Source organism: Phacochoerus africanus, chromosome 1 (assembly GCF_016906955.1).
Source record: "Phacochoerus africanus isolate WHEZ1 chromosome 1, ROS_Pafr_v1, whole genome shotgun sequence".
NCBI classification, from domain to species: Eukaryota; Metazoa; Chordata; class Mammalia; order Artiodactyla; family Suidae; genus Phacochoerus; species Phacochoerus africanus.
Window position 1 is genome coordinate 193,071,739 of NC_062544.1, and position 26,324 is coordinate 193,098,062.

General features: G+C 36.1%; 1 protein-coding gene across 1 annotated transcript in view; it reads left to right on the plus strand.

Annotated features, from left to right (window-relative positions):
- Positions 1–21,988, plus strand: part of NLGN1 (neuroligin 1) — a 713,580-nt gene extending 691,592 nt beyond the window's left edge. The window contains exons 4-6 of the mRNA XM_047786673.1: positions 15,425–15,637; positions 19,011–19,800; positions 20,828–21,988. Of these exons, the coding sequence (XP_047642629.1) occupies positions 15,425–15,637; positions 19,011–19,800; positions 20,828–21,650 (1,826 nt within the window). The 3' untranslated portion in view covers positions 21,651–21,988. The remainder of the gene's footprint in view (positions 1–15,424; positions 15,638–19,010; positions 19,801–20,827) is intronic.
- Positions 21,989–26,324: the final 4,336 nt, after the last annotated feature.

Below are 26,324 nucleotides of genomic sequence, written 5' to 3' on the forward strand. Positions count from 1 at the left end.
CCTATATATTTAATTATGGTTATTCATAAGACACTATGAACGCAGAGATTCATTTGAATATAACTGGACTTACTCAATATTATTTCAAGAGAAATTAAATACAAATCCTGGGTTTTGCACCAAAATGTCATAAGCTATATTTAGAAATCAAATTTCCATCTGAGGAGTTCCCATCATGGCTCAGCAGAAACGAATCTGACTAGTATCCATAAGGATGCAGGGTCAACCCCTGGCTTCACTCAGTGGGTTAAGGATCCAGCATTGCCATGAGCTGTGATGAAGTTTGCATATGTGGCTTGGATCCTGTGTTGCTGTGGCCCTGGTGTAGGCTGGCAGCTGCAGCTCCAATTTGAACCCTAGCCTGGGAACCTCCATATGCCATGGGTGTGGCCCTAAAAAAGACCCCCCAAAAAATCCATGTGAATATATTTGTGATATAGAATTATAGGTAATAAACTACCTAGAGTGTATTCTCATTCCCTCTCTTTCCCTCAATCATTCTCTCTCTCTTCCATACACACACACACACACACACACACACACACACACTCATATCTCCTTTAGCCTTCAAGAGTGCTTTCTTTCTAAAAGCACAGTAATCCTTCCATAATGTTGTTTTCAGGGTTCATGCTATCAGCCTATCTATAATTTATAGATCAAAACATTCAAAAAAGATTCTTTCAGGAATTCAAACTAATTTTTGTCATATCAAAATCCATTTAATAGCAAATAAAATTAAAAGAGTTCCTTGTCATATTGTTTTGTATTTTAATATGCTCTCCTTTTTAGGAATATTGCACATATGAAGTATTCCTTTATGTAAGAAAATATCGTGAAAACTTATTTAAATTGTTATGTAGATTCAATAAAAAGTAATTAATATAACCAGAAAGATATATTTATTTCAAACATATTTTTAAAAATTTCCATTTCAAGAATGATTTAATATTTCCAGGACTGCACACACATAAACAAATACAGAGAAGTGCAAGTACACAAAATAGACTAGACATTGTGCTTTTGTTTCTTAGCATCTTTGGCATTGTAGGAAAAAAATGATCCTTTGCATTTCTTAGTATTTTTCAAAATTATTCAGGAAGATTTGTCTTCATCTATTCCTTCAATGATCCTAAAGAATTTTACTTTCATATATTCATTTTGAGTATATAGATTGATTTACTCAATCAATAGGGACTATTATCACAGTCTGGTTTTCACAAATGTAATTGACTTCCTGTTTTTTTCCTAATCCATTAGAGGCATACTTTAAATGGCATATAATAATTTTTATCACAATCATTGGCCCATTATGTTGAATTTCTATAATGGATCTTCAATAAGAAAATATATATAATTTTTTAATTACTTCTGTACACTTGTTGAGATTGGAAACTATACCCTTAAATATACTTAATCAATTTATATGTAATATATCTCTAAGTATTTTCCACATAATAAATTAATAGTCTATAAAATGGAATATTTTATAAAATACTTTCTACTTTTTCATTCATAGTGCAAAATGTATCTCTTTGGCATGAGGATTATTTTCAGCTGATTATTTTTAAGAAACAGAAGACTAACTTTCTTTTAGCTCCCCCTTTAGCTGCTTAAAGAATTAGATAAAAGGGCCCATAAGAGGAAGCAAATTATCACAAGAGATGTCTGCAAAGAATATGGATTCAGTGTGGTGGGGAGAACTCATTAGATCTTATGGATCACAGTCAACTCTATGTCCCATTATCTCTGTCTGGACCAACAAACATTTGTTTACCAAACATTTGCTTTTCCATCTCCTGCAAATCTCCTTCCTCCTCTTTGAACACCCAAACCACTATCTCCAGCATCCTCTTTTGTCTTTAACTGAAAATGGCATTTGAGGTGAAGGTTTTAGCCATTTTGGCAAATTACCCTGTTTTTATGGGTCTTTCTCTTGTATACATGTTATTAAATTTAATCTGTCCTATCAACTTAATTCTTAGACCAGCCAGAAGAACTTAAAATCATAGAGGAAAGTTTTCTCCTCTCCCACAATACCAAATGTAGAAATATATTAGAGGGTAGATGTCTGTTTTATAAGTGATAATAAATGCATTATAAAAGGTATGAAGTCAACAAAATGAGTGAATATGTTTAAACTATTACTAATGTCTTTGACCCTTCTTTCTACAGTGATTTCTATACATAGGAAAGTTACTCACTATCACTGCCACAATACCTTTTTTTTGTTTTTGACCTAAAACAAATAGATTGCCAGTTTTTTCTTCAGCAAAAATGAGTTCATTTGAAATCAATAGAGAATTGAAATTCAGGTTTTATAATCATGGCAAGCTATGTGCAAGTGCCCCCACAGCAAGGAGAAAAAATTTTTAAAGAGGGGAAAAAAGGAAATTGAGAGGGCTGTAGTAAACAGAGGGTTCTTTGGATAAACAGAATTCAAACTATGGTGACATTTAATTGGCTGAGTTTTGAGGGTTTTTAATTGGCTGAGCTCTTGCCAGGGAAGAAGAGGAAGTCATTCTCCTTCCTAGTTGACTCTGCTATCATCATAGGGCATGAACGTTTCCCCTTCCAGCCTCCCACCTCTATTTTAATTGAGGTTTCTGTTTATTAATTTTTATATTTCCCCATTTTGATAAAGACCTTTCTATGAAAACATTGCTGATCAAGAGTTAGGTTTTCCAGTTTCAGTGGCCTTTTATATCTCAGTGCCAAAAGGTATCTTTCCTCTGTGTAAAGTCTGATGTTGGAGGAAAAGTGCATAGATTAAAAATCTATTGAGGTCACATTTGAGTAACCATGAGAGGTAGGGGCGATAACTCTCAGGCACATTTTATCTGAAGTCCATGTGCTATCCAGATCACAGACATTGGTGATCATCTGAGGCAATATGTCAAGGTTTGGCAGAGAAACTTCCTATAGGCCTGGTCCAGACATCTTGAGAAAGCTTTCTTATCAGATACTTTGATTCTGGGAAATCTTTACTTTCAGGTCATCAAATGATGTGCAGGTCCAGTCAGGGTTCAGGGCTTCTTTTAAGTGTGCCATATAGCTACAACAGTCTAATCCCTGGAGTTCGGCTGTACAAGGGTTGGTTAGCAGTACCTGATGGGAGCCTTGCCACTGAGGTTGAAGAGAATGCTTATGGAGGTCTCTTCCCCAATAGATGAATTCTTCAGGTTACAAGGTGTGATGCTTAGGTCCTTGTTTCCCAAGAGCTCATTGTAAAAATATTGCTTTACTAAAACATGGTTATTTTTAATAGAAGCAGTTAAGCTGTGCAATATTGGAGTATCTCTTCTTTATTATTTGTGGGTCAAAAGAGGCAGGAGACAAGTCCTGTGGCTTGAGTCATCTGTGACTATCTCAAGGAGTATGAGTTTATGAGTTACAAAAGAGGTGGATCTGAGATTTAGAAGGGCCAACAGCAATGCCTGGGCCAAAATAGTTGGAGGGCTTCTACAAATTTTTCCAATTGAGTATTAATAATGCCGTTAGTGTATTCATTTAAACCAGAGGGTTAATGGTGTTAAACATAGTAAAAGTGTTGTAAAACTAGCCAAAAGTGTGGGCTTGTCAGAGTACCTGACCAGGAAAGAGGGTTTCTCAATCATTATGAAGCTTGAAAGGGGTTTGCCAGATTGGGATAATATTTTCCAAAAGGATTTTAGCCACAGATGAGGCAGTACCCTGTCACAAGGGAAGGCTTCAAGTCAAGTATGAAACATACAGACTAAAAACATTTGTATCCACAAGAGGGAGGAAGTTGAATGAAATCCATTTGCCAGAACTCAAATGGTCCATTAGTCATTTTAAAATGTCCAGGAGCAATAGGAACAGGTTTCCCTGGATTATACTTTGGACAAGTGGAACAAGTGAGGTAGGCATTTTTTGCAGCCTTGCTGATGTTTTCCCACCAATATGGATTCATGAATGCTATCATTTTGATAGTAGATCAATGGTTTAATGCATGTACAATGATTAAAAGTGGGAATTTTGGAGCCTCTAATAGGACTGGGTTGTTATTTGGTCCAAACTAAAGCTTTATCTTTTTATCAAACCTACAATTGTTGAATTCTAACAATTCCACTATTGAATTTCTACACATTGTTGAATTTCAGCAATTATTGAATATTTTGTTTTCTGAGGCCAATTGTTTGGGCCTTTTTAGCTAGTTTCTATAAATTATCATTTGGAGAAATATCCCTCTTGACCATGACAGAGGTTTGGCTGTTTTTGGCTCCTTTTAAGGGCAACATTCCTTATGGAAATGTCAGCAAGGTGATTTTCCTCAATTTCTAGAGAGTCAGATTTATACTGCTCCAGAATATTAATAATAGCTAAAGCAGCAGGTAAAAGTATTGTATCCAATAATTCCTGAACATAGGGGTATTTTCAATTTTGTTTCTCCTAAAAGAAGGGAAGCCACATTGCTCTCACAACATTCAAAAATCATGAGGTACTCCAAAAGCATATCTACTTTCAGTATAAATATTAGCAGTTTTGCCCTTGGCTAAAGTACAGGCGCATGTAAGAGTGTATTATTTGGCCTGTTCAACTGAAGTAGCCATAAGTAAAGATGTTGACTCAACACTATGAAAAGGCATTGCAATAGCACACCCAGCACAGTATATTTGTCATTGTTAGCTTTTAAATAAGAACCATCAATGAACCATGAGGAGGCAGAATGTGGTACATAGAATTAAGCAGTCATGAGATACCTCATCAGAGACAGAGGGGAGAAGAGTAGCCAAGTTATGGTTGTTATGACATACAAAAGTTATGTGAGGAGCAGTTAACAAAAGAACTTCGCAAGAGGTGAGGTGGCTGACAGAAATACTGAGTGATGAGAATTCAGGGGAGCATCTGCTTTGGGGTATAGAAATAGTTAAAAGAGGTCCCACAATAATTTTCTCAGTGGATTAACCAAAAGGGCAGTGACTAATGGCTCTAAAGCAATAGGCATATCTCTGTACACCGAGTCCCCTTGCTGGCTATAATACATTATGGGTCACTGGTGAACTCCATGTTTGTGGGTGAATACCCTAAGGTATTCCTTTTAAAATATTAAAAAAAGTAAAAAGAGAATCTGATCATTGGGATACCCAAGAGCAGGTGGGTTCATCAAATACCCCTTTATGTCCTCAAAGGCTGTGTCATCCACTTCTTCCCAGAAAACTGGGTCAAGATTGTTACTGTTGAGTGAAACATATAGAGATTTGGACATAAGAAAAATTTGGAATCCAGTTTTGGCAGTAATCAACTAGCTTAAGAAAACCTCAGAGTTGGTGCTTAGTTTGGGGTTCAGGTAAATTTAGGGCACCATGAAGTCTATCTGGCCTAAGTGTAGCCCATATTCTGATATCAGATACCCTAAATATTGTACATAGTCTGGGCAAACTGCAATTTTCCTTGGGGATCTTATGTCATGTTAAGGCTAAAAGCTTTAGCAAGTGATTGCTGTCTTCCTGTGAGGAGGTTTGAGGAGGAAAGCAAAGAAGCAAATCATCATATTGCAACAAAGAAGAATCTCTAAGGAACTTTGCATATTCCAGATCAGCCTTCAGCATTTGTGAGAAGTAAGAACTCTCAACAAGCCGTAAGACTTTATTGTGTAGATGAATTGTTTTTCTTTCCAAGTGAATCCAAAAAGTTATTGGCTAGCTTCAACAACTGGGATATGAAAGAATGCACTGCATAGATTAATTACAGTAAAAAATTTGCTTCTAGTGGGAACAGATGTCAGTAGAGCATGAAGATTAAGAAGGACAAGGTGGGGAGAAGGATCAAGATGGTGGAGGAGAAAGATGTGATGTTCACCTTCTCCCACAAACACATTAAAAAAAAAACTACGTGTAAAATGATTCATATGAAACATCTACTGAATGCTGGCAGAAGACTTGAAACCCCCTAAAAGGACAAAAACCTCTCCACATAATGGGGTAGAACAAAAGGGGGAAAAAGAGAGAGAGAGAAAAAAAGGAATCAGGATGGAATTAGCACTCTTGAGAGGGAGCTGTTGAAGTGGAAAGGAACTTATACCCTTGGACACCACCTAAATGATGGGGACACCAGCCAAGACAGAGGGCCCTCAAAGTCGTGGAGAAAAGTGCAGCAGCTGGACTGAGGTGGGCAAAGCAGAGAGACAGACACACACAGACCATCTGCACCACAACCCCCAGACACCACAGCCTGAGATGCTTAGGCGGGGGCTGGGCACTGAGACTCAGACTCTGGAGGTCAGTTCTGAAAAGAGGACCAGAGTTGACTGTGTGGAGACAGCCTGAGGGGCTAGGGAATAGTGTGCCATAGGCTGGGGAGGCAAGCACAACAGCCAAGGGGACATGGGAGGAGGTCTGGGCCCACAGGAGAAGCAAGGTACTATTGTTGTGAAGGGCAAGAAGAGGAGGGATGGACAACCATAGCAATATCCTTCCTTGTACATGTGCAGTCTCCAGATGGCAGGGTGCCTCTAGCACAGGCTACAGGTGGCAAGGCACCACTTGCATAGGCTACAGGAAACAGGGCACCACTTGTGTGGGCTGCAGGTGGCTGGGTACCTCTTGTTTGGCCTAAGGGCAGTGGAAAGGGTTAAGCATGATGTGCAACCTCCTGTGTGCCACAGCATTCATCTCAGACACCAGAGGTGGTTGTGGCCCACCACCATTTTGGGTCTGTGAACAGGTACCACCTTCAGCCCGTCACCTCAGAGGTCAGCAAAGAAGAGGGTACTACAACCGAGTACCATCTGTTGTTGCTCTCACTCCATTTGGAAGGCACCCAGATACATACAACAAATACTAACAGACATAAAAGGAGAAATTGATGGGAATAAAACAATAGTAGGAGACTTTAACGCCCCACTTTAACATCTCACTTACATAAATGGACAGATCCTCTAGACAGAAAATCAATAAGGCAAAGAAGATCCTAACTGACACAATAGAAAAGTTAGACTTAATTGACATTTTCAGGACATTGCATCCAAAAAAAAAAAAATCAGAATATACATTCTTTTCAAGTGCACACAGAACCTTCTCAAGGATTGACCATATCCTGGGGCACAAAATTAACCTCAACAAATTTAAGAGTATAGAAATTATTTCAAGTCTCTTCTCTGACCATGATGGTATGAAACTAGAAATCAACCATGAGAAAACAAAAGAAAAGAAAAAAAACTGACTACATGGAGACTAAACAACATGCTACTGAAAAACCAATGGGTCAATGAAGAAATCAAAAGGGAGATTAAAAAAATACCTTGGGACAAATGATAATGAAAACACAGCCATTCAAAATCTATGGTATACCACAAAAGCAGTGCTTAGGGGAAAGTTCATAGTGATACAGGCCTTCCTCAAAAAACAAAAATCTCAAATAAACAACTTAACCCACCACCTAAAAGAATTAAAGAAGAACAAACAAAACCTAAAGTCAGCAGAAGGAAGGAAATCATAAAGATAGAGATTCAAAAAACAATAGAAAAAAATCAGTAAAACCAAGAGCTGGTTCTTTGAAAGTGTAAATGAAATTGATAAGCCTCTGGCCAGACTCACCAAGAAGGGGAAAGAAAGAACTCAAATAAAATAAGAAATTAAAAAGAAGAAATGTCAATAAAGATTGCAGAAATACAAAAAAACAAGAAAATATTATGAATAATTATATGCTAACAAATTTGACAACCTAGAAGAAATGGACAATTTTCTAGAGACTTAGGCCACCAAAACTGAATCAAGAAATAGATCAATTGAACAGACAAATTATGAGACATATAGTTGAATATGTAATAAAAACACTCCCTACAAACAAAAGTCCAGGACCAGATGGCTTCACAGGTGAATTCTAGTGAACATACAAAGAGCAACTTATACTGATCCTTCTTCAACTTTTTGGAAAAGTTGAACACTCCTAAATACATTCTATGAAGCCATCATCACCCTAATACCAAAACCAGGCAGAAATACTACCAAAAAGGAAAATTATAGGCCAATATCTTTGATGAATATAGACACAAAAATCCTCAACAAAACTTTAGCCAACTGAATCCACTCACATATAAAGAAGACCATAAACCACGACCAAGGGGGATTCATCCCAAGTTCACAAGGATGGTTCAACATACACAAACCAATCGCCATCATACACCACATTCACAAAAGTCAAAAACCACATGATCATCTCAATAGATGTAGAAAAAGCATTTGACAAAACCCAACATCCATTCATGATAAAAACTCTTACCAAAGTGGGTATAGAGGGAACATACATTAACATAATAAAAGCCAATTTTGACAAACCCCCAGCCAATGTAATACTCAAAGGAGAGAAACTGAAAGCCTTCCTGCTAAAATCTGGAACAAGACAAGGATGGCCGTTCTCACTACTTTTATTCAGCATAGTACTGGAAGTCATAGCTGTAGCAATCAGACAAACAAAAGAAATACAAGGTATCCAAATTGTATAAGAAGAGGTAAAACTGTCATTCTATGAAGATAACATGATACTACATATAGAAAACCCTAACTCCACACAAAACTTCTCAAACTTATCAATGAATTCAGCAAAGTAGCAGGACACAAGATTAACACTCAGAAACCAGTTGCATTTCTGTATATTGACAATGAAATATTAAAAAAGGAATACAAAATACAATACCTTTTAAAATCACACCCCCAAAAATAAATACCTAGGAATAAACCTGACTAAGGAGTTGAAAGACTTATATGCTAAGATCTATAAAACATTAATCAAATAAATTAAAGAGGATTCAAAGAAATGGAAAGATATTTCATACTCCTACATTGGAAGAATTAATATTGTTAAAATGGCAATACTACCCAAAGCAATCTACAGATTCAATGCAATCCCTATCAAATTACCCATGACATTTTTCACAGAACTAGAATAAACAATCCAAAAATTTATATGCAACCATGAAAGACCCAGAACTGCCAAAGCAATCCTGAGGAACAAAAACCCAGCAGGAGGCATAACTCTCCCAGACTTCAAACAATATTACAAAGCCACAGTAATCAAGACAGTATGGTACTGGTACCAAAACAGACATACAGACCAATGGAACAGAATAGAGAACCCATAAATAAATCCAGATACCTATGGTCAGTTGATCTTTGACAAAGGAGGCAAAGATCAAAATCAGATAAAATCAGAAAGAGACAGTCTCTTCAACAAGTAGTGCTGGGAAAACTGGACAACTTCATGTAAATAAATGAAGCTGGGACACACCCTCACATCATGCACAAAAATAAACTCAAAATGACTTAAAGTCTTAAACATAAAATAAGATACCATCAAACTCCTAGAAGAGAACATAGGCAAAACATTCTCTCACATGAACTGTACAAATGTTTTCTTGGGTCAGTCTCCCAAGACCACAGAAATAAAAAAAAATAAACTAATGTGACCTAATCAAGCTGACAAGTTTTTGCACAGCAAAGAAAACCATTAAAAACAAAACAAAAAAACAAAACAAAAAAAATCCAGACAACCTATGGAGTGGAAAAAATACTTTCAAAGGATACAACTGACAAAGGGTTAATCTCTAAAATTTCCAAACAACTAATACAACTTAACGGCATGAAAGCCAACAACCCAATCAAAAAATGGGCAGAAGACCTGAACAGACATTTTTCCAAAGAAGATATACAGATAGCCAACAAGCACATGAAAAAATGCTCAATATCACTAATTATTAGAGAAATGCAAATCAAAACTACAATTAGGTGCCATCTCACACCAGTCATAATAGCCATCACTAACAAATCGACAAATAATAAATGCTGGAGAGGGTGTGGAGAAAGGGTACCCTCCTACACTGTTGGTGGGAATGTAAATTGGTACAACCACTATGGAAAACAGTATGGAGGTACCTCATCGTTCTCTAAATATAGAATTACCATATGACCCAGCAATCCTACTCCCGGGCATATATCTGGACAAAACTTTCACTGAAAAAGATACATGAAAGATGTATGTTCATTCCAGCACTATTCACAATAGCCAAGACATGGGAACAATCTAAATGCCCATTGACAGATGAATGGATTAAGAAGAAGTGTTATATATAGACAATGGAATACTACTCAGCCATAAAAAAGAACAAAATAATGCCATTTGCAGCAATATGGATAGAACTAGAGACTCTCATACTAAGTGAAGTAAATCAGAAAGAAAAAGAAAAAAATACCATATGATATCACTTATATCTGGAATCTAATATATGGCACAAACAAAACTACCTACAGAAAAGAAACAAACTCATTGAGAACAGACTTGTGGTTACCAGGGGGAGGAGGAGGGAGTAGGATGGACTGGGAGTTTGGGGTTAGTAAATGAAAACTATTGCATTTGGAGTGGATAGGCAATGAGATCCTGCTGTTTGGCACAGGGAACTATATCGAGTCCCTTGTGATGGAACATAATGGAAGATAATATGAGAAAAAGAATGTATATATATTCATAACTTGGGTCACTTTGCTGTATAGCAGAAATTAACAGAACATTGTAAATCAATTATAATAGGAGAGATAAAAAAATAACAGCATGCCAAAGATAACAGTTTATTTCTCAGAGGTTCTGGACATGCTTCTACCCTCAGCCCCTACATTTTCTTATCAATAAGATAGGAGTGTTACAAGGATTAGTACAAGGGAAAATAAGGTCTTGAGCCTTGATCTACTATGGGCATCACAACTTCTTTACTTATAGGGTATTTGTTAGTTCTGCAAAGAAGTTTTGAAAGATCTATTTGAATCTTGAGGTGCACTGTAAATGTGCCAACATCACTTGGAGATTTTGCCAGAAGGAAGGTAGTAGCTGATTCAATAAGGACAGCTTTCAGAATCAGCTCTAATACCGTCAGAGACAGCACAAATAAAAGATGTCAGAGAGTAAGTTAGTCCTCCTGGTGGGTTACTTGGATGACTTTGATGACTACTGCAAACTTCTAGAATTGTCTCCCCCTTTTGGTAGAGAGAAATTCCAGCATGATATTTCTCTAAGAAGTATCTGCCTTATCATGGAAAGAGTAGCAGAACTAAGGAGAAAAGGACACATATCTCTCAAAGGGCCAAAGCAAAAGGGAACAGAATCAGAGAAGGGAAACTCTTGATGTTCAGCCGCAATATTTAAACTCCAAATCAGAGGATTTTTATAGTAGTTGAATTGAGCATGGAGAGAGTGACTTTAGTATTATTTAGGACTGCAAGAGATTCATACCCAATCTAGAGAAATTCTTCTCCAAACTGATCACGAGGGAGGATTTGGAAAAGCCCCTGCAATTCCTTGTAGCCTCATCACTGAGAATTAGGAATGTAGAAAAACTTGTTAGAAGACTGAAGTCACCTACAGCACTTAAATTTGTAACAATCTCTCTTCCAATTTCCTGGCTCTTTTCTTCTTCTTCTTCTTCTTTTTTTTTTTTCCTGCATTTTAGGGCCGCTCCTACGGCATATGGAGGTTCCCAGGCTAGGGGTCCAATAGAAGCTACAGCTGCCGGCCTACACCACAGCCCCAGCAATGCCAGTCGGAGCTGCATCTGTGACCTACACCACAGCTTGTGGCAATGCTGGATCCTTAACCCACTGAGTGAGGCCAGGGATCGAACCCGCAACCTCATGGTTCCTATGGTATTCATTTCCACTGCACCACGATGGGAACTCCTGGCTCTTTTCAATAATAGCAGAAACCAGCACAATTTTGGTTTTGTTTAGGGGCCTTCCTTTGCTGGAGTTGAAGATTAAAAATTTTGGAGGTCTTCCTTTTAGGTGACTCCTCCAGAGTGCGAGAGAGCTGGCTTTGCCCAATTAACTAAGTCTGGAGTGAACATAAGTTTCCCATTCCATCCTGATTCTTTTGATTAGAAGGGAAAAGTCCAGGTTTAGCCAATTCATAAACAGAGTTAAAAGCTACCAGGGTAGAATACACATCTGAAGAAAGAAATTAATTTTCTCTAAAAATTATCTGAAGTCAATTTAAGAGACATGACCAGTTTCGTCAGAATTTTGTATGTGAGCCTGAATTTTATCCAGTGAACAGGCTTTGGAAAATACCTAGGAATTGCCTGATGAAGTCATCCAGTGATTGAGCCAGATAAGATAGTAACTTAGGAGGCTGATCTCAGTTGTAACTCTAGAGATGGTTCAGGATTTTCCCAATTAGCAGTTTTCATCCAATACTAGGTCTGGCCTTCACTAACAAGCATACGAACTAGCTGATATAATCAGAGAAACCAGGATCACAAGTTTGAGTGGCTGTATTAAATTCCTCTAATTCTGTGAGGGTCTTTGTCTACTTTGGGAAAATCTTTGACTATAACTTTCAGTACAGCTTTAGTCCAGGAACTATAAGAAACTATAGGTTTAGCCTCTGGATCCTCAGAAAACTTGATATTAAAGGGACAGGTCCTGATAGGTTCAGAAGAAAGGAGGGTGGATTGAGTTTCAGGGGAAAAGGGAAGTTTGGCAAGAGAATTAGTACAGAGGAATTGAGGATATAGAGGAGGTATAGGTGGTATAGAGGGGAAGGAGGAAGATGGTGCCAGAGGCAGGGTCTAAGACAAAGAAATCAGGGAAGGAGAATGAGGCTTCAGAAGTAATTTGATCTTTCATTAATTGTTTGCCACAGTTAATCTTAAAATCTTATTTTGCAGAGGCAATTTTAGGCTCCCAATAACATTTGAAAACTTCAAAATACCAATTGAAATAGGCATTGCGTTCAGTTTTTGGAAACTTTAGACCTATGGCTGTCTTATTCAGTTTTAAGAAAAGTAAGCTTGGGAGTTCCTTTGTGGCACAGAGGGTTAAAGATCTGACATTGTCACTGGAGCAGTTTGGGTCACTTCTGTGGCTAGGGTTCAATCACTGGCCCTGGAACTTCTACATGCTACAAGTGTGGCCACAAAAGAAAATAAGAAAAGTAAGTTTGGAAGCCCTTGATATTATAAATTGTCTTTGGTTAGGTTGGTCCATTTAGTTAGACACATGCATGAGGAAGGACTGTAGGTTTTCTTGCATTTTGTTTTGTTTTGTTGGGCTTTTTTGAGGGGGGAACCCATGGCATATGGAAGTTCCCAGGCTGAAGATCCAATCGGAGTTGCAGCTGTCAGACTATGCCACAGCAACTTAGGATCTGAGCTGCATCTGCAGCTCAAGGCAATGCAGGATCCTTAACCCACTAAGCAAGGCCAGGGATTGATCCCAGGTCCTCATGGATGGGTTCACGGGGTTCGTTACCACTGAGCCACAATGGGAACTTCAGGACCATAGTTTTTTAATCATAAAATTGGCCAAGGTCCCTGTAGATGGGGCATGCTCAAAATTTTTAGATAACCAGGATATGTTTTCTGATGTTTCTACCTATAGTAAAAGAATAATTTTCAAACAGCCTAAACAACTCAAGCAACTCAAATGGTCCAAATGGCCTGCAGGTGTAATACCAGCCAGGTCTAAGGGAGCAGTCTAGTCCCCAAAGAGCCAGTCCAAAGTCTGCTCAGTACAGCCCTAAGGGAATAGCCCCATTCCAAGGGAGTCAGGCTGAAGGCTTATTAGGTCAGTGCCAATAGAAAAGCCCTACTCCAAAAGGAATTGGGCCAAAGCTGAACCAGCACAGTTCTAATGAAACAGCCCTTGTTCCCAATGAGATGGGCCAAAGGCTAGCCAGTTCCAGAAGAAACAGTCCCTGTTCCATAAGGAATCCTGTTGAAGGTGAGCACAGTTCCAATTTGAAAATCTAGATTTCCAAAATCAGGCAGAAGTGCCAAACAAGTACTCGCATACAGAACAGTCTTAACCAGAAAGGACAAAGCCTTAAAGTAGATCCCAAATAAAACCTGGAGAGCTTCAAAATGAAAATAGGGCAGAAGCCTAGGTCCTTAAGAAAGCCCCAGGGTCTTCTAGAAAAGCAGTGAGCAGCAATGGGCTCAATGTGGGTATCACACTTGTTTGCCACCAGGTGTCTTCTCTGGATCCCCATGCAAGCCACCAAAATATTGACCTAAAACAAACAGACTGCCAGCTATTTCTCTAATAAAAACCGACTTGTTTGGGATCAATAAAAAAATTGCAATTTGTATGAGTTCCTGCTCTGTTGAAAAGGGATCAGCAGCTTCTTGGGAGAACTGGGACATAGGTTCAATCCCTGGCCCAGCACAGTGGGTTTAGGATCCTGCATTGTTGCAACTATGGCTTAGGTCACACGTATGGCTTGGATCTGACCCTGGCCCAGGAACTCCATATGCTATGGGGTGGCCAAAAAAGAAAAAAAAAATTTTTTTAATTTGTGTTCCACAACCATGTAAGTCCTGTCACAGCAAGGAGGGGAGAAGTTTTTTAAAGGGGGAAAGGAAACTGGGAGGATTGCAGTAAACAAAGAGCCCACTGGAGGAACTGACAGTATGAAGAATAGTGACTTTTCATTGGCTGAGTTGTGAAAGTCTCTCACTGTCTGAGCTACTGACCGGTGAGGAAAGTTTTTCTTCCCTTTGAGCTCTGCTATTGTCAGAGGGCATGAGAGTTCCCCTTTCTGACTTCCCAACTCTATTTTAATTGATGTTTCTGTTTATTAATTTTTATACTGTCCATGTTTTTTTCAATTGCCTTTTCCACTCTTGTTACTTTAGATCTTTGTAACTCTCCCCACCTCCATTCTATTATTCAGCATATATTCCTTTGTTATTAAATTCACTATAAAACAGAGCTTTGAGCATCAAGGAAATATGAATCTCAACTTTTCTAAAGTTTTCACTTATTCTCCACTGTTTTCTAATTGAGCAAGTCTCCTCAGTTTAGTGTTTAAGGCATTCCAAAATGTAATCTCAACTCTAGAACAGTAATTCTTTGTTAACCATGGCCCATCATCAATAAAAATGTGCATATACATCTACATGCAAAGAGTTGCATATAATTTTATGCAAAGTCTTAGAAAAATATCCCTGCTCTATACCCTCATAATCTTGACACTCTGCCAGGTGTACTTTAAATTCCAACCGTGTTAGACCACAATCAACTTCAGAGCTGATAGCATTTATGCAAAAAAAAAAAAAACAACACATTTTCATATACCCATGACACTATCCCAAATATCTCTACCAAGAAGTTCGTCCCTAGAATGTCTCTCTTGAGGTCTTTAGAATGATTTCATTCTCTTTATCTGCCCCCTGTTATCTATTACCTGGATAACTTGGGAAGAATTTGGGGAAGATAAATATCATTTTTCAGATTTTAGTCTCTGCTATTCTTTTTAAAGTAAGTTATTTTATTCTGGTGGAAAATAATTTTTACTAAAGAACTTGGGTTATACTCATCATGATGAACACAGGCTTCCATTGTATTTAAATTTGATGTCCATTTGATTCATGTCAACTCAAAAGAGTGTTCTATGATGTCTTTTTATTTCTATTTCCCAGGTTTCTTGAGCACAGGGGATCAGGCTGCAAAAGGAAACTATGGACTCCTTGATCTCATACAGGCTTTAAGATGGACTAGTGAGAATATTGGATTCTTTGGTGGTGACCCCTTAAGAATCACTGTTTTTGGATCTGGCGCTGGGGGTTCATGTGTCAATCTGCTGACTTTATCCCATTATTCTGAAGGTAACCGTTGGAGCAATTCAACCAAAGGTATTATGCAGGTTGCAAATTTTGACAATTTTGGTGTCTGCATGCCACCACCATCAGTAGTATGTGATGCTCTGTATATATTTCTCTGTTCAAACTAAGTGTTAGGTTGAACTCAGTAACTGTTTAAAACTTCGTTTCTTCAGCTTCTCTATGCATGTTTAAATTTTTGTCAAACTCTTTTCTTTGTCTCCTGTGAAGCTTGGTATGGATGTCCTTTCAAGAACACTTAAGAATAATTAGCATTACAGTTACTTTTCTTTCCTCCAAAGGGTGGTTTTTGGGAAAATCAAAGATGTTGACAATTCTGTTATCTCTTTTTATTTGGTAATCAAAATCAAGGACAAGGGTTAATATATATATACTTTTTTTAATACAAGGCTTGAATATAATCTCTTTTCTAGATAGTAGGCATTTTAAATCATTTTTTATTATGAAGATAAGGAAGGAGTTGTAAGCTCGTTTGTCTGGAAACATGACTTTCACTTATTGTCTGAGTAGAACATGGATGTTTGATTATTTTGCATGCATGATCCAAAATTGTCAAAGCATTGAGGTCACCAGTAGATCTTTTAATTAAAAAGAAAAATATGTTTGAATTTGTGCTTTTTCTATTTTCAACTCCAAGAGTATGATTTTTTTTTCCCCTGAATACTCGCAAAGCAGCGTGGAGCACTGAGGCTGCTTAAGTCCATGAATATTGTTCTTGTCTCCATTTTCTAGCCTTGATGTCCTTTTTCCAAAATGCCTACCCAAGGCTCATCATGTTGGTCTTTATGGACTTCCATTTTACCATGAGTCTAGTCACCCCTTCTAATAGCATTATGAATTTTAAATATCCACAAGAACAGAAGTGTTTTGTTGAAGTCTGTAAAACAAATACTTTTTCTCCATTATAGGTAGGAAGATAGGGAATACACATCAACATAGACCATCTTGTATTTTGTTTTTCCATTGTCATTTTATATATATTAAGTATACTTTTTGTCAACTGTAATTCATGAAGCATCTTAATTTGTAAGACTGAGTTTTATGATATGAACATGAGACATAGAATATTAATTTTTGGTTTTCGAAGACACATTATTGTGAAACTTCAAAGTAACAGTCATTGAGTTTACCTATTTGGAGAATCATATACTGTTATAGACTTAATTTATAGTCAGTATATGTAGCGTCACATTTCTATTAGTAGAGTTCTGATTCAAGATGACAAAATGACATGTATATGAGAACACTTCCATTTGTATAGAGATTTTAGTATATGGTGAAATGACTTATTTTGAAATAACAAACTTTGTTGTTGTTGCTTTTCTTAATTGAACAGATTAGATTATTTTAGTCTGAGGACTATACTAATGCCAATACTTACTTAGGATAACATTAAAAAATCTGTTCAGACTTCTCTAGGGCTATTTGGTCTCAAATGCTATTTCTCCTGATTTTTTTCTAAAACTTTTTCCAAATGTAAAGTGAATGTGGGCACCAAGGCCATTTTTAGCCAGTATAAGACTAGTATTGGATAGAGACGAATCAATTAGCTCATCAGCTAGCATCACTATTTATCACTCCATGGTGTGGTAAATAGTAGCAAGCAGCTACGCAAACATTTGAAAATATAGCATCCCATCACACTTTTCAAGGAAATCTGTCCATTTCTGGCTAGACAAATGGACTTATGTTTGATCTAGTACTAACCCTGTCTCCACTTAATGAAGCTGCCTGATTTGCCCAGGAGATGCTCAGAAGAGGTCTTGAAATCATCTAATTCTTTCTCCATTGCAGACATAGACTTCAAAGTCTGAAAACTTCCCAGGGCTGCAACAATGCTTAGGCCTCTATCAGGAGTCAACCACACATAGCAAGCACTCTCACTTATGATAAAATATATAGTTTCCCCCAATACTGTCTAGATGGCATATTTCAGACTATATTAAACATAGTATGTTTTGTCCTCAAAATCTTTCTTGGTAATTTAGTTAAAATCATTAAGTCCCTAAAATCGGAAATAATCTTATAGAAATCTTATTTTAGTTGTAAAGTTTTTAAGCAGTAAAATCTTTCTCTGAGCAAATGTTGACAAAATATATAGCCTTTATAATATTTTTAAATTATCAGTATTTATAGTATTTGCTCTGGCAAACTTTGCTCTAGCAGACTAAAAATGTGCTTATAAAGATGTCAGAAACAAAAACAAATTTAAATTAGTGTTGTTTGACTTTTTGAAGTATTTTTTGAATTATCTAGAAACATATTACAGACATTTTGAATGCATATATGTGTTTGGAGAATAGAGTGAAAACTTTGCTTCTAATTCAGTCATTGCTTTAACACCTTTATGAAAAGAGTCCTTACACATTAACACATATGAATGATTAAGCATGTGTTTGAATAACTGAACTACAAAGCTAGATTTAGAAACTGACAAAAAATGTAATTTTTAAAATAAATTATATTTTTAAAGCAAGAATTTTATTAGAAAATACCTTAATGAATAAAGTTCATTTATAAATTTGAATGGCATAAGGCTCTTATCAAACTGCATTTGGAACCATGATTTATAATTCTTAAATGTAATTAAGAGAAAAGCAATGGACCATGTACTTTTCATCTTTTATGACAAAATATAGCAGTTCACATTAAACTGCAAAAAAGTTAAAACACCCCCCCAATCCTTCTGCTGATGGTTTATTCTTTAATCCCATGAAAACACTTCAAATGTATGTCTTCTTCTGAAAGATGAATATTCAGCATGGTATGTCTGACATAAAGAGCTGGAAAGAGTATGTCTAAAGTAATACTCTGTTTTGTGTGCCATCCCCAGGGTATTAGCAGATTTCCAGTGCTGGTAGTTATGTAACATCTCAACAAATTTTTGTGAAACAAAATCTGATAAAATAAACACAGAGATCCATTCTGAAGAAAGATACATGCAGCCAATTGGAGGAAATATCCTCAAAAGCCAATACAAAATCTAATGAAGAGTGAACAGGAGAGAGTTGGCCCCTTCAGGTTGGCTGTAATAATAACATAGGTGTTTACATGCTAAGCAAATAAATTTGGGGTTTTTTTATAATACTATTTACACATTTTCCTTCTCTCCATGCTTACTGCTTTTTTGAGACAGTGTTCAATTTAGATCTCTTAATCCCAAAGTAATTGCTACTCAAAGCAGAAGACTTAGGTACACCTCTTCATTATACCCTGGGAATGACTTTATGTACCTTCTCTTAAGCAAAAAATGTCTCCGTTTCCTTGTTTCTTGAGTTATATCTGGGTTTTTATATACACATATAAAATATGAGACTTTATTGTTTTACGACAACATTATTCAAAGGTTCTCTGAAACTCTTTGTTGTTTTTTTTTTTCCCATAGGACTTTTTCAACGAGCAATAGCTCAAAGTGGAACAGCCCTTTCCAGCTGGGCTGTTAGTTTCCAACCTGCAAAATATGCTAGGATGCTGGCCACAAAAGTTGGTTGCAATGTTTCAGATACAGTAGAGTTAGTGGAATGCCTACAGAAGAAGCCTTACAAAGAACTTGTTGACCAAGATATTCAACCAGCAAGATACCACATAGCCTTTGGACCTGTCATTGATGGTGATGTAATACCAGATGACCCTCAGATATTGATGGAGCAAGGAGAGTTTCTCAACTATGATATAATGTTAGGGGTTAACCAAGGGGAAGGGTTAAAATTTGTTGAAAATATAGTAGATAGTGATGATGGTATATCTGCTAGTGATTTTGACTTTGCTGTTTCCAATTTTGTTGATAATTTATATGGATATCCTGAAGGTAAAGATGTTTTGAGAGAAACCATTAAATTCATGTATACTGACTGGGCTGACCGTCATAACCCTGAAACCAGAAGGAAGACATTACTGGCTTTGTTTACAGATCATCAGTGGGTGGCACCAGCTGTAGCTACAGCAGATCTTCACTCAAACTTTGGTTCACCCACATATTTCTATGCCTTTTACCATCATTGCCAAACAGATCAGGTTCCAGCTTGGGCTGATGCAGCTCATGGAGATGAGGTTCCCTACGTGCTAGGAATCCCCATGATTGGACCTACAGAGTTATTTCCTTGCAATTTCTCCAAAAATGATGTGATGCTGAGTGCAGTCGTAATGACATACTGGACAAATTTTGCTAAAACTGGGTATGTACCTAAGAAATGAAGTTTGTGATAATTTAATAAGAGTATTCATTTAAGCACTTAAAGATACATATTTGTGCCCAAATGATTTAATAGGTTAATACCAATATTAAATTCCTTTATTCTAAAGTCTATATTTGTGGTACTTCAAAAAGCATTGTTTTATTAGTTCTTACTTCATAAGCTTTATTAAGGAAGGCTTATACCTTTATTGCATTACTCAATAATTAGATTTTTTTTAATTACACAGGACTTCTTATTCAGTAATAACAAATCTTATTTTATAGAGATTTTCAATTGACAGTGCTGTATACTCTTTGATGCTCCCAACTACCTTGTGAGGTGGGCAGGTCAGGTACCATAATCCTATTTTACAGAAAAGGGACCTTAGGCTATGAAAGCTTCATACGGATGTTCATATGTCTAGTACATAGCAGCTTCAGGACTCAATTCCTCATCTACAATTCCAAACCCCAAGATTTTTCCACTGCTGCCTCTGCTAGTTCCCTTATGAGATGACTCAGGTGCATATGAATTTTTATCTTCTTTTTACAGCCACACCCCCAGCATATGGAAGTCATGGTCTAGGGGTCAAATAGGAGCTTACACCACAGCTGTAGCAACACCAGATTGGAACCTCATCTGCAACTGTGGGACAGCTTGTGCCAACACTGGACCCTTAACCCACTGAGCAAGGCCAGTGATCAAATTTGCATCCTCATGGATCCTAGTTGGGTTCTTAACCTGCTGAGCCATAATGGGAACTCCCAATATATGAATTTTTAAATCTTTGTGTATATAGCAGCCCATGAATAGAGAGAACAAGAATGTGAGGTTTACTTGCATTGCACTATCATCCATCTAACAACCTGCCTGCTATGGGATTGGATATTTCTAGGTTGACGCAAGTTGTGTTAAAACACAGTCTAAAGCCTGCTGAATTACCTCTTCAATTAGATGTTAAAGTAGTGCTATTTTGATTTTAAAAGAATAAACCCATTTTTTTCATAATTTCTCTTTTCTTTTCTAGCGACCCAAATCAACCAGTCCCTCAAGACACAAAATTCATCCATACCAAACCCAACCGTTTTGAAGAAGTAGCATGGACCAGATATTCCCAGAAAGACCAACTTTATCTTCATATTGGATTAAAACCAAGAGTTAAAGAACATTACAGAGCCAACAAGGTGAACCTCTGGTTGGAGCTGGTACCTCATCTGCATAATCTCAATGACATTTCTCAGTATACCTCGACAACAACTAAAGTGCCATCAACTGACATCACTTTCAGACCTACGAGAAAAAATTCTGTACCTGTCACATCAGCCTTTCCCACTGCCAAGCAGGATGATCCCAAACAACAACCAAGTCCATTTTCAGTGGATCAAAGGGACTACTCAACAGAGCTGAGTGTCACTATTGCAGTTGGAGCTTCACTGCTCTTTCTGAACATCTTGGCCTTTGCAGCCCTGTACTACAAAAAGGATAAGAGGAGACATGACGTTCACAGGAGATGTAGCCCTCAGCGCACGACTACTAATGATCTGACCCACGCACAAGAAGAGGAGATCATGTCCCTCCAAATGAAGCACACTGATTTGGATCATGAATGTGAGTCCATCCATCCACATGAGGTGGTTCTTCGGACCGCCTGCCCCCCAGATTACACACTAGCTATGAGGAGGTCACCTGATGATGTTCCCTTAATGACACCCAACACCATTACAATGATTCCCAACACTATACCAGGGATTCAACCCTTACACACATTCAATACATTTACTGGAGGACAGAACAATACTCTGCCCCATCCCCACCCCCACCCCCATTCACATTCAACAACCAGGGTATAGCCAGATAAGAGAAACAAACTCTATTTTTTTGATGGATTGCAGTAAAAGATTACTGAAGATTCCTTGGCTTTCAACCTACAAGACTCTTACTATTTAAATAAGGAGGAATATTATGTGAATATACATATCAAGTACTTTGGGGGTTTTGGAAAAAAAATGAATTGTACATATATACACAAATCAACTTTAAAAATGAATTTCAATTGCTTGAAGCAATTGTTCTGAATGATACTTTTTCATTCACATTCAAGAATTAATTTTTTGAAGATTTATGTTACATAATGGAATTAGGCATGTGGAACACCAAACAGGAGAGAACTATGTCTGAAATATAAAAATCAAAAAACAACCATGAATATGCACAAGGGACACACCAATGGAATGTCAGATAATTTTCACCAGTTTTTATTTGGAGCTGTTTTATTGTGTAGACCATATTTACATATTTGGATAAGTACACAAAGCACCAATGCTGTTAATGGCCTTAGCAGAGGCTCATGCTGAAATTTGCCAGTAAAACAAAGAAGTTTAAAGACTGGCAGGTCCAACATTATCACATAAGTGCTGTCAGTATAAAGTTGTGAGGATAAAGGAAACTGGATATTTTTAGCACGATGTGCATGATAATTTATATGCTTGGTGGCTGTGCTGCTGATTAAGCCGTAATTAAAATTCTTCTCATCCCATTGGAGTTTTTAATAGAAGCTTCCTCCTTCAATTGGCAGACCTAAAGAAGATTTTAAGGGGCAAAAGTAATTACAATAAAATAATTCACTGTTGTATTGATAACAAAAGGAATTAGTTATTCAAGGTATTTGAAGAAACTATAGGTATAGTGGTGAATACTCGCTGAAATGAATCCTAGGAAAAAAAGCCCTTTGTTTTTAATGTTCTTTTCATTCCCATCTAAATAATTTATAGAAATATAACCCTAATTGGACATGTGTTACAGGAGCTATAATTTGCTGTGGTTTTTGTTACTCTGTATTTTATTCCTTTTGGTCAGGTGAAGTGTGTCCAAAGAGTTACTTGCAAGTCTTTCACAATATGAGGATGCCCCCAGTTACCACTCTGATTACAGTTCTCAGTTAATTGATTTACTCATGTTGCATGACAAAATGTTTACTAATAATAATTCAATATAAAGTTATGTCCCTCCTCACATCACTTATCTTTCTCACTGAGGTTCATTCACTGGAATTTACTCATGCAATCTCAGTAGAGTGCAACGTAGATACAGAACCTAGAAGGAGAGAGTCAACATCTGGAGGATTTTAGTCTTACACATACGTGTGTGATTTCAAATGAATATTCTAAGACCACAGGAAACTCTTCATCCCCCTGTTGTTTACCAGTAACAGTATATCACAGACCTTTCCAAATGTTTGTATATGTAATCAGATGTACATTTATATTAAAGAAAATTGAGATGGACTTAAAGAGCACATCCTGATAAATACTTTCTCTCTTACCTGTACTATATTTCTATTAGACTAAAGTTATGTGATTTTTTTTTACATTTTTTCAGATGACTAGCAATTTTGATAGTTTGTAAGATAATGCAAAGAACTTTCTCTGACAAACTAACTGCAGTAACAGAAACCTTTCTTTTCAGTTACTCTTTTTCAAGAATGAAAGCTTATTATACAAAAAAAATTGTATACTACTTGATGGAAACAACTTTGTACATCTTGGCCATGTCACTGGTCATTGCGTGAAATAAAGATAATAATGACTATTAGTCCAATGCTAAGAGACATGATCTTTGCTCATTAAAGAGCTAAAATGTTTATTGCTGTTTTGTCTTTTTTTAAAAAACAAAAACAAACAAACAAACAAACAAACAAACATGGCTGTCTCAGAGTCATTTTTCTAAACCAGTCAGGTTTTTGAAGACATATAGGTAACTTCTGCAGAAAACACAGCAAGTATTTAAAGGAAACTCTCATCTAAGATGAAACCAATGAAACTTTAACATGATGAATTTGTAATCCCAGGAACTCATGCGAAATATTAGCATTATATTGTTAATACCTCTTATGTGAGAGTGGTGTGGAAATAAAATCTGCCAGTTGTTTTCAGTTAAAAAACACATGTTCCAATGCTGATCATCAAGGAACAGGTATATTGGAAACAAATGTGCAATATTTATGAAATGAGAATAACTAGGTTCACAATAGAAGGGTGATTAAATTATCATAAAGTAGTGGATAGAAAGTTATCCTTGTAAGAAAATTTTAAAGTGCTGAGCAAGACATTAAGTTAACATAAAAGTAAAAAATCTTCAATTTCAAGGAATTTATTTAGTTATAATTCCCCCTCCCAATTATTAACTATGAGTAAAATGTAGATATTGCTCCTAATTTCAAATAAAAATCTCTGTGTGAAGCAAAATGCCTTCAAAATCCAGAGCTATCTACGTGCAGTTTTGCCTGATGTGGTTATGCTTTTTGACTGTGAACTACCAATGTAAACAAATAAAAAGAACTATTTAGCATCTGAAGTATTGTTTAATCAGAAAATTGTCTTGTACTATATTGACTAAACACAAAATAAAAACAGAGTAGAAATGACAAAAAATAAAAAATATAAATGAAATATTTCATATGCATTACTTCACTTGGCAAAACCATTTTTTATATTTTAATAATGGCCATGTTTATATCTATCTGTTACTCTAAACTTATCTATCAACCAATTTACCTAGCTATACCATAACTGACATCTATTTTATATTAATTTAGGGAAATGATTTATGAAAACAAAGCATAACCCTATTCTTTTTTTTTTTTTTAATTAATGTAGCATCAACTTTGTGGAAGATAAAACAGCTCTAAGCCTTATTACTGTTTCAAGTCGTGATAAAGTCATTGTGAATGAGTGTTAGTTGCTAATTTTATAATTATGGCAGCTAGTTTTCTGAATATAAAATGATGTCCCACAATAAACAGAACATTAAGAAATGTTTTTAAAGCTGAAACAAATTTTAAAGGCAAGAAATATTTTTAATATTATTATTAAATTTTACCCAATATGTTTTAATTGTATTTAGATAATAATTTTCTTTAGAAGAAAAAGTTTCAAAAATTAAAAGAATATTTTTGTCATCACTTATTAATTTAGATTCTTCTGCTTGGATGAAACTGCAAATAGACAAGGCTGCTTAGAACTTATACAAACATTAAGCCAAAATTGACTTTGTTTCATTGTCTTGCTATTATACAGAATCATTGCCAAATGTTTATCAACAGATTAATGTTGTTTTAGAGCATGGGCTTACAAATAAATGTGACATTTCATAATTTTTAATTTCTATTGAATATGTTGACTGTGAACAAAATCTAGCTGACTGCTATAGATGTATCATGAGCGTCATTATTAACTTTAGGAAATTGGAAAGTCATTTGCTAAAGCATTAAAATTATCCAATTTGAATGTGAAGAGATCATGCTAATAGTTCAAAGCAGAAAATGAGTATAGATCATTTAATTCTTCATTTAAAAGTTGACCGTAATAATGTTTAAGTTCAAAAATTTTTGATCTGTATAACATGAAAACAGCAACACAATTCTTAAAAAAATCAACCATATGTAATATTAAAGAGAAAAATAGGATGACGCAAATCTTACAGAAAAGAAATGCCAAAAGTCCTATTTTTTCTATAACATATTCTTCTGTTATTTCACCTGTTAGCATACTTATACTGACACACATGGTAATACAATGAAAGGATTCAAAGAATGTGGTTTTGCATTTCATCTTTTAAGACACTCTTACATAGAAATTGCTGGGATTCTTTGGCGAGTTTCACAGAAATATTTTCATAGGGCAAAATGATGAATAGAATTCTTAGCAAGCTGTCAAATATCCTGGCAGTCCATTACTGTTTATTTTCTTCTGTGTTATTGGTTCAAAGTACTGGCATTTCCCTTCATTTCTAGTAATTAGTTGTTATAGACTATCACTTTTTAATGTGAGTGAAAATTAGATAATTTGGTTATACTTGTGAAAACATGCTCCCAAATAAATTCAATTAATGGGCACTTTCCTGCTGAGATTTTGTTATCATTCATTTAATTATCTTGTCAAGTTTTATTGTTAACGACAATTGTCTTGGCTTTTTTAGTCAATAAACTAAGGGAATTTCTCCAACAGCCTTATACCTCTCCTGCACTTGATAAAACAGCATATACTTCAAATTTCCATCAGAATTCTCTAAAGAAATTTCCTACTGATGTGAAACACTTGATAACAAACCTGATTATTATTATTTTTATATTACTCAATGAATTTATTACATTTATAGTTGTACAATGATATTTTTCATAGTCATTCTGATTTATTTTGGCACTTTTCTGTATTTGCATACAGGCCAGAAATCTATTCCATTTGAAAAGGATTGTAGCATCTACAGAAAGGAGTAAACATGTATAGGGCAAAGAGCCTTTCTTCCTAGGATTTTATTAACATTATCATCTTTTTTAAATTTGCAGATGCTAATAATTCAGTGTAAGAGGTATAATAGGATGTCATATTATAAATTTCCAATCAGGAAATTTTATTAGAAAGGACTTTTCTTGTATTTAGTTTGATTTTTTTATGTTATCAACTGAGTCCAAATGATTTCTGAGAAAGACAAAGGTAAATATTTGAAAAGCAACAATTATTTAGACA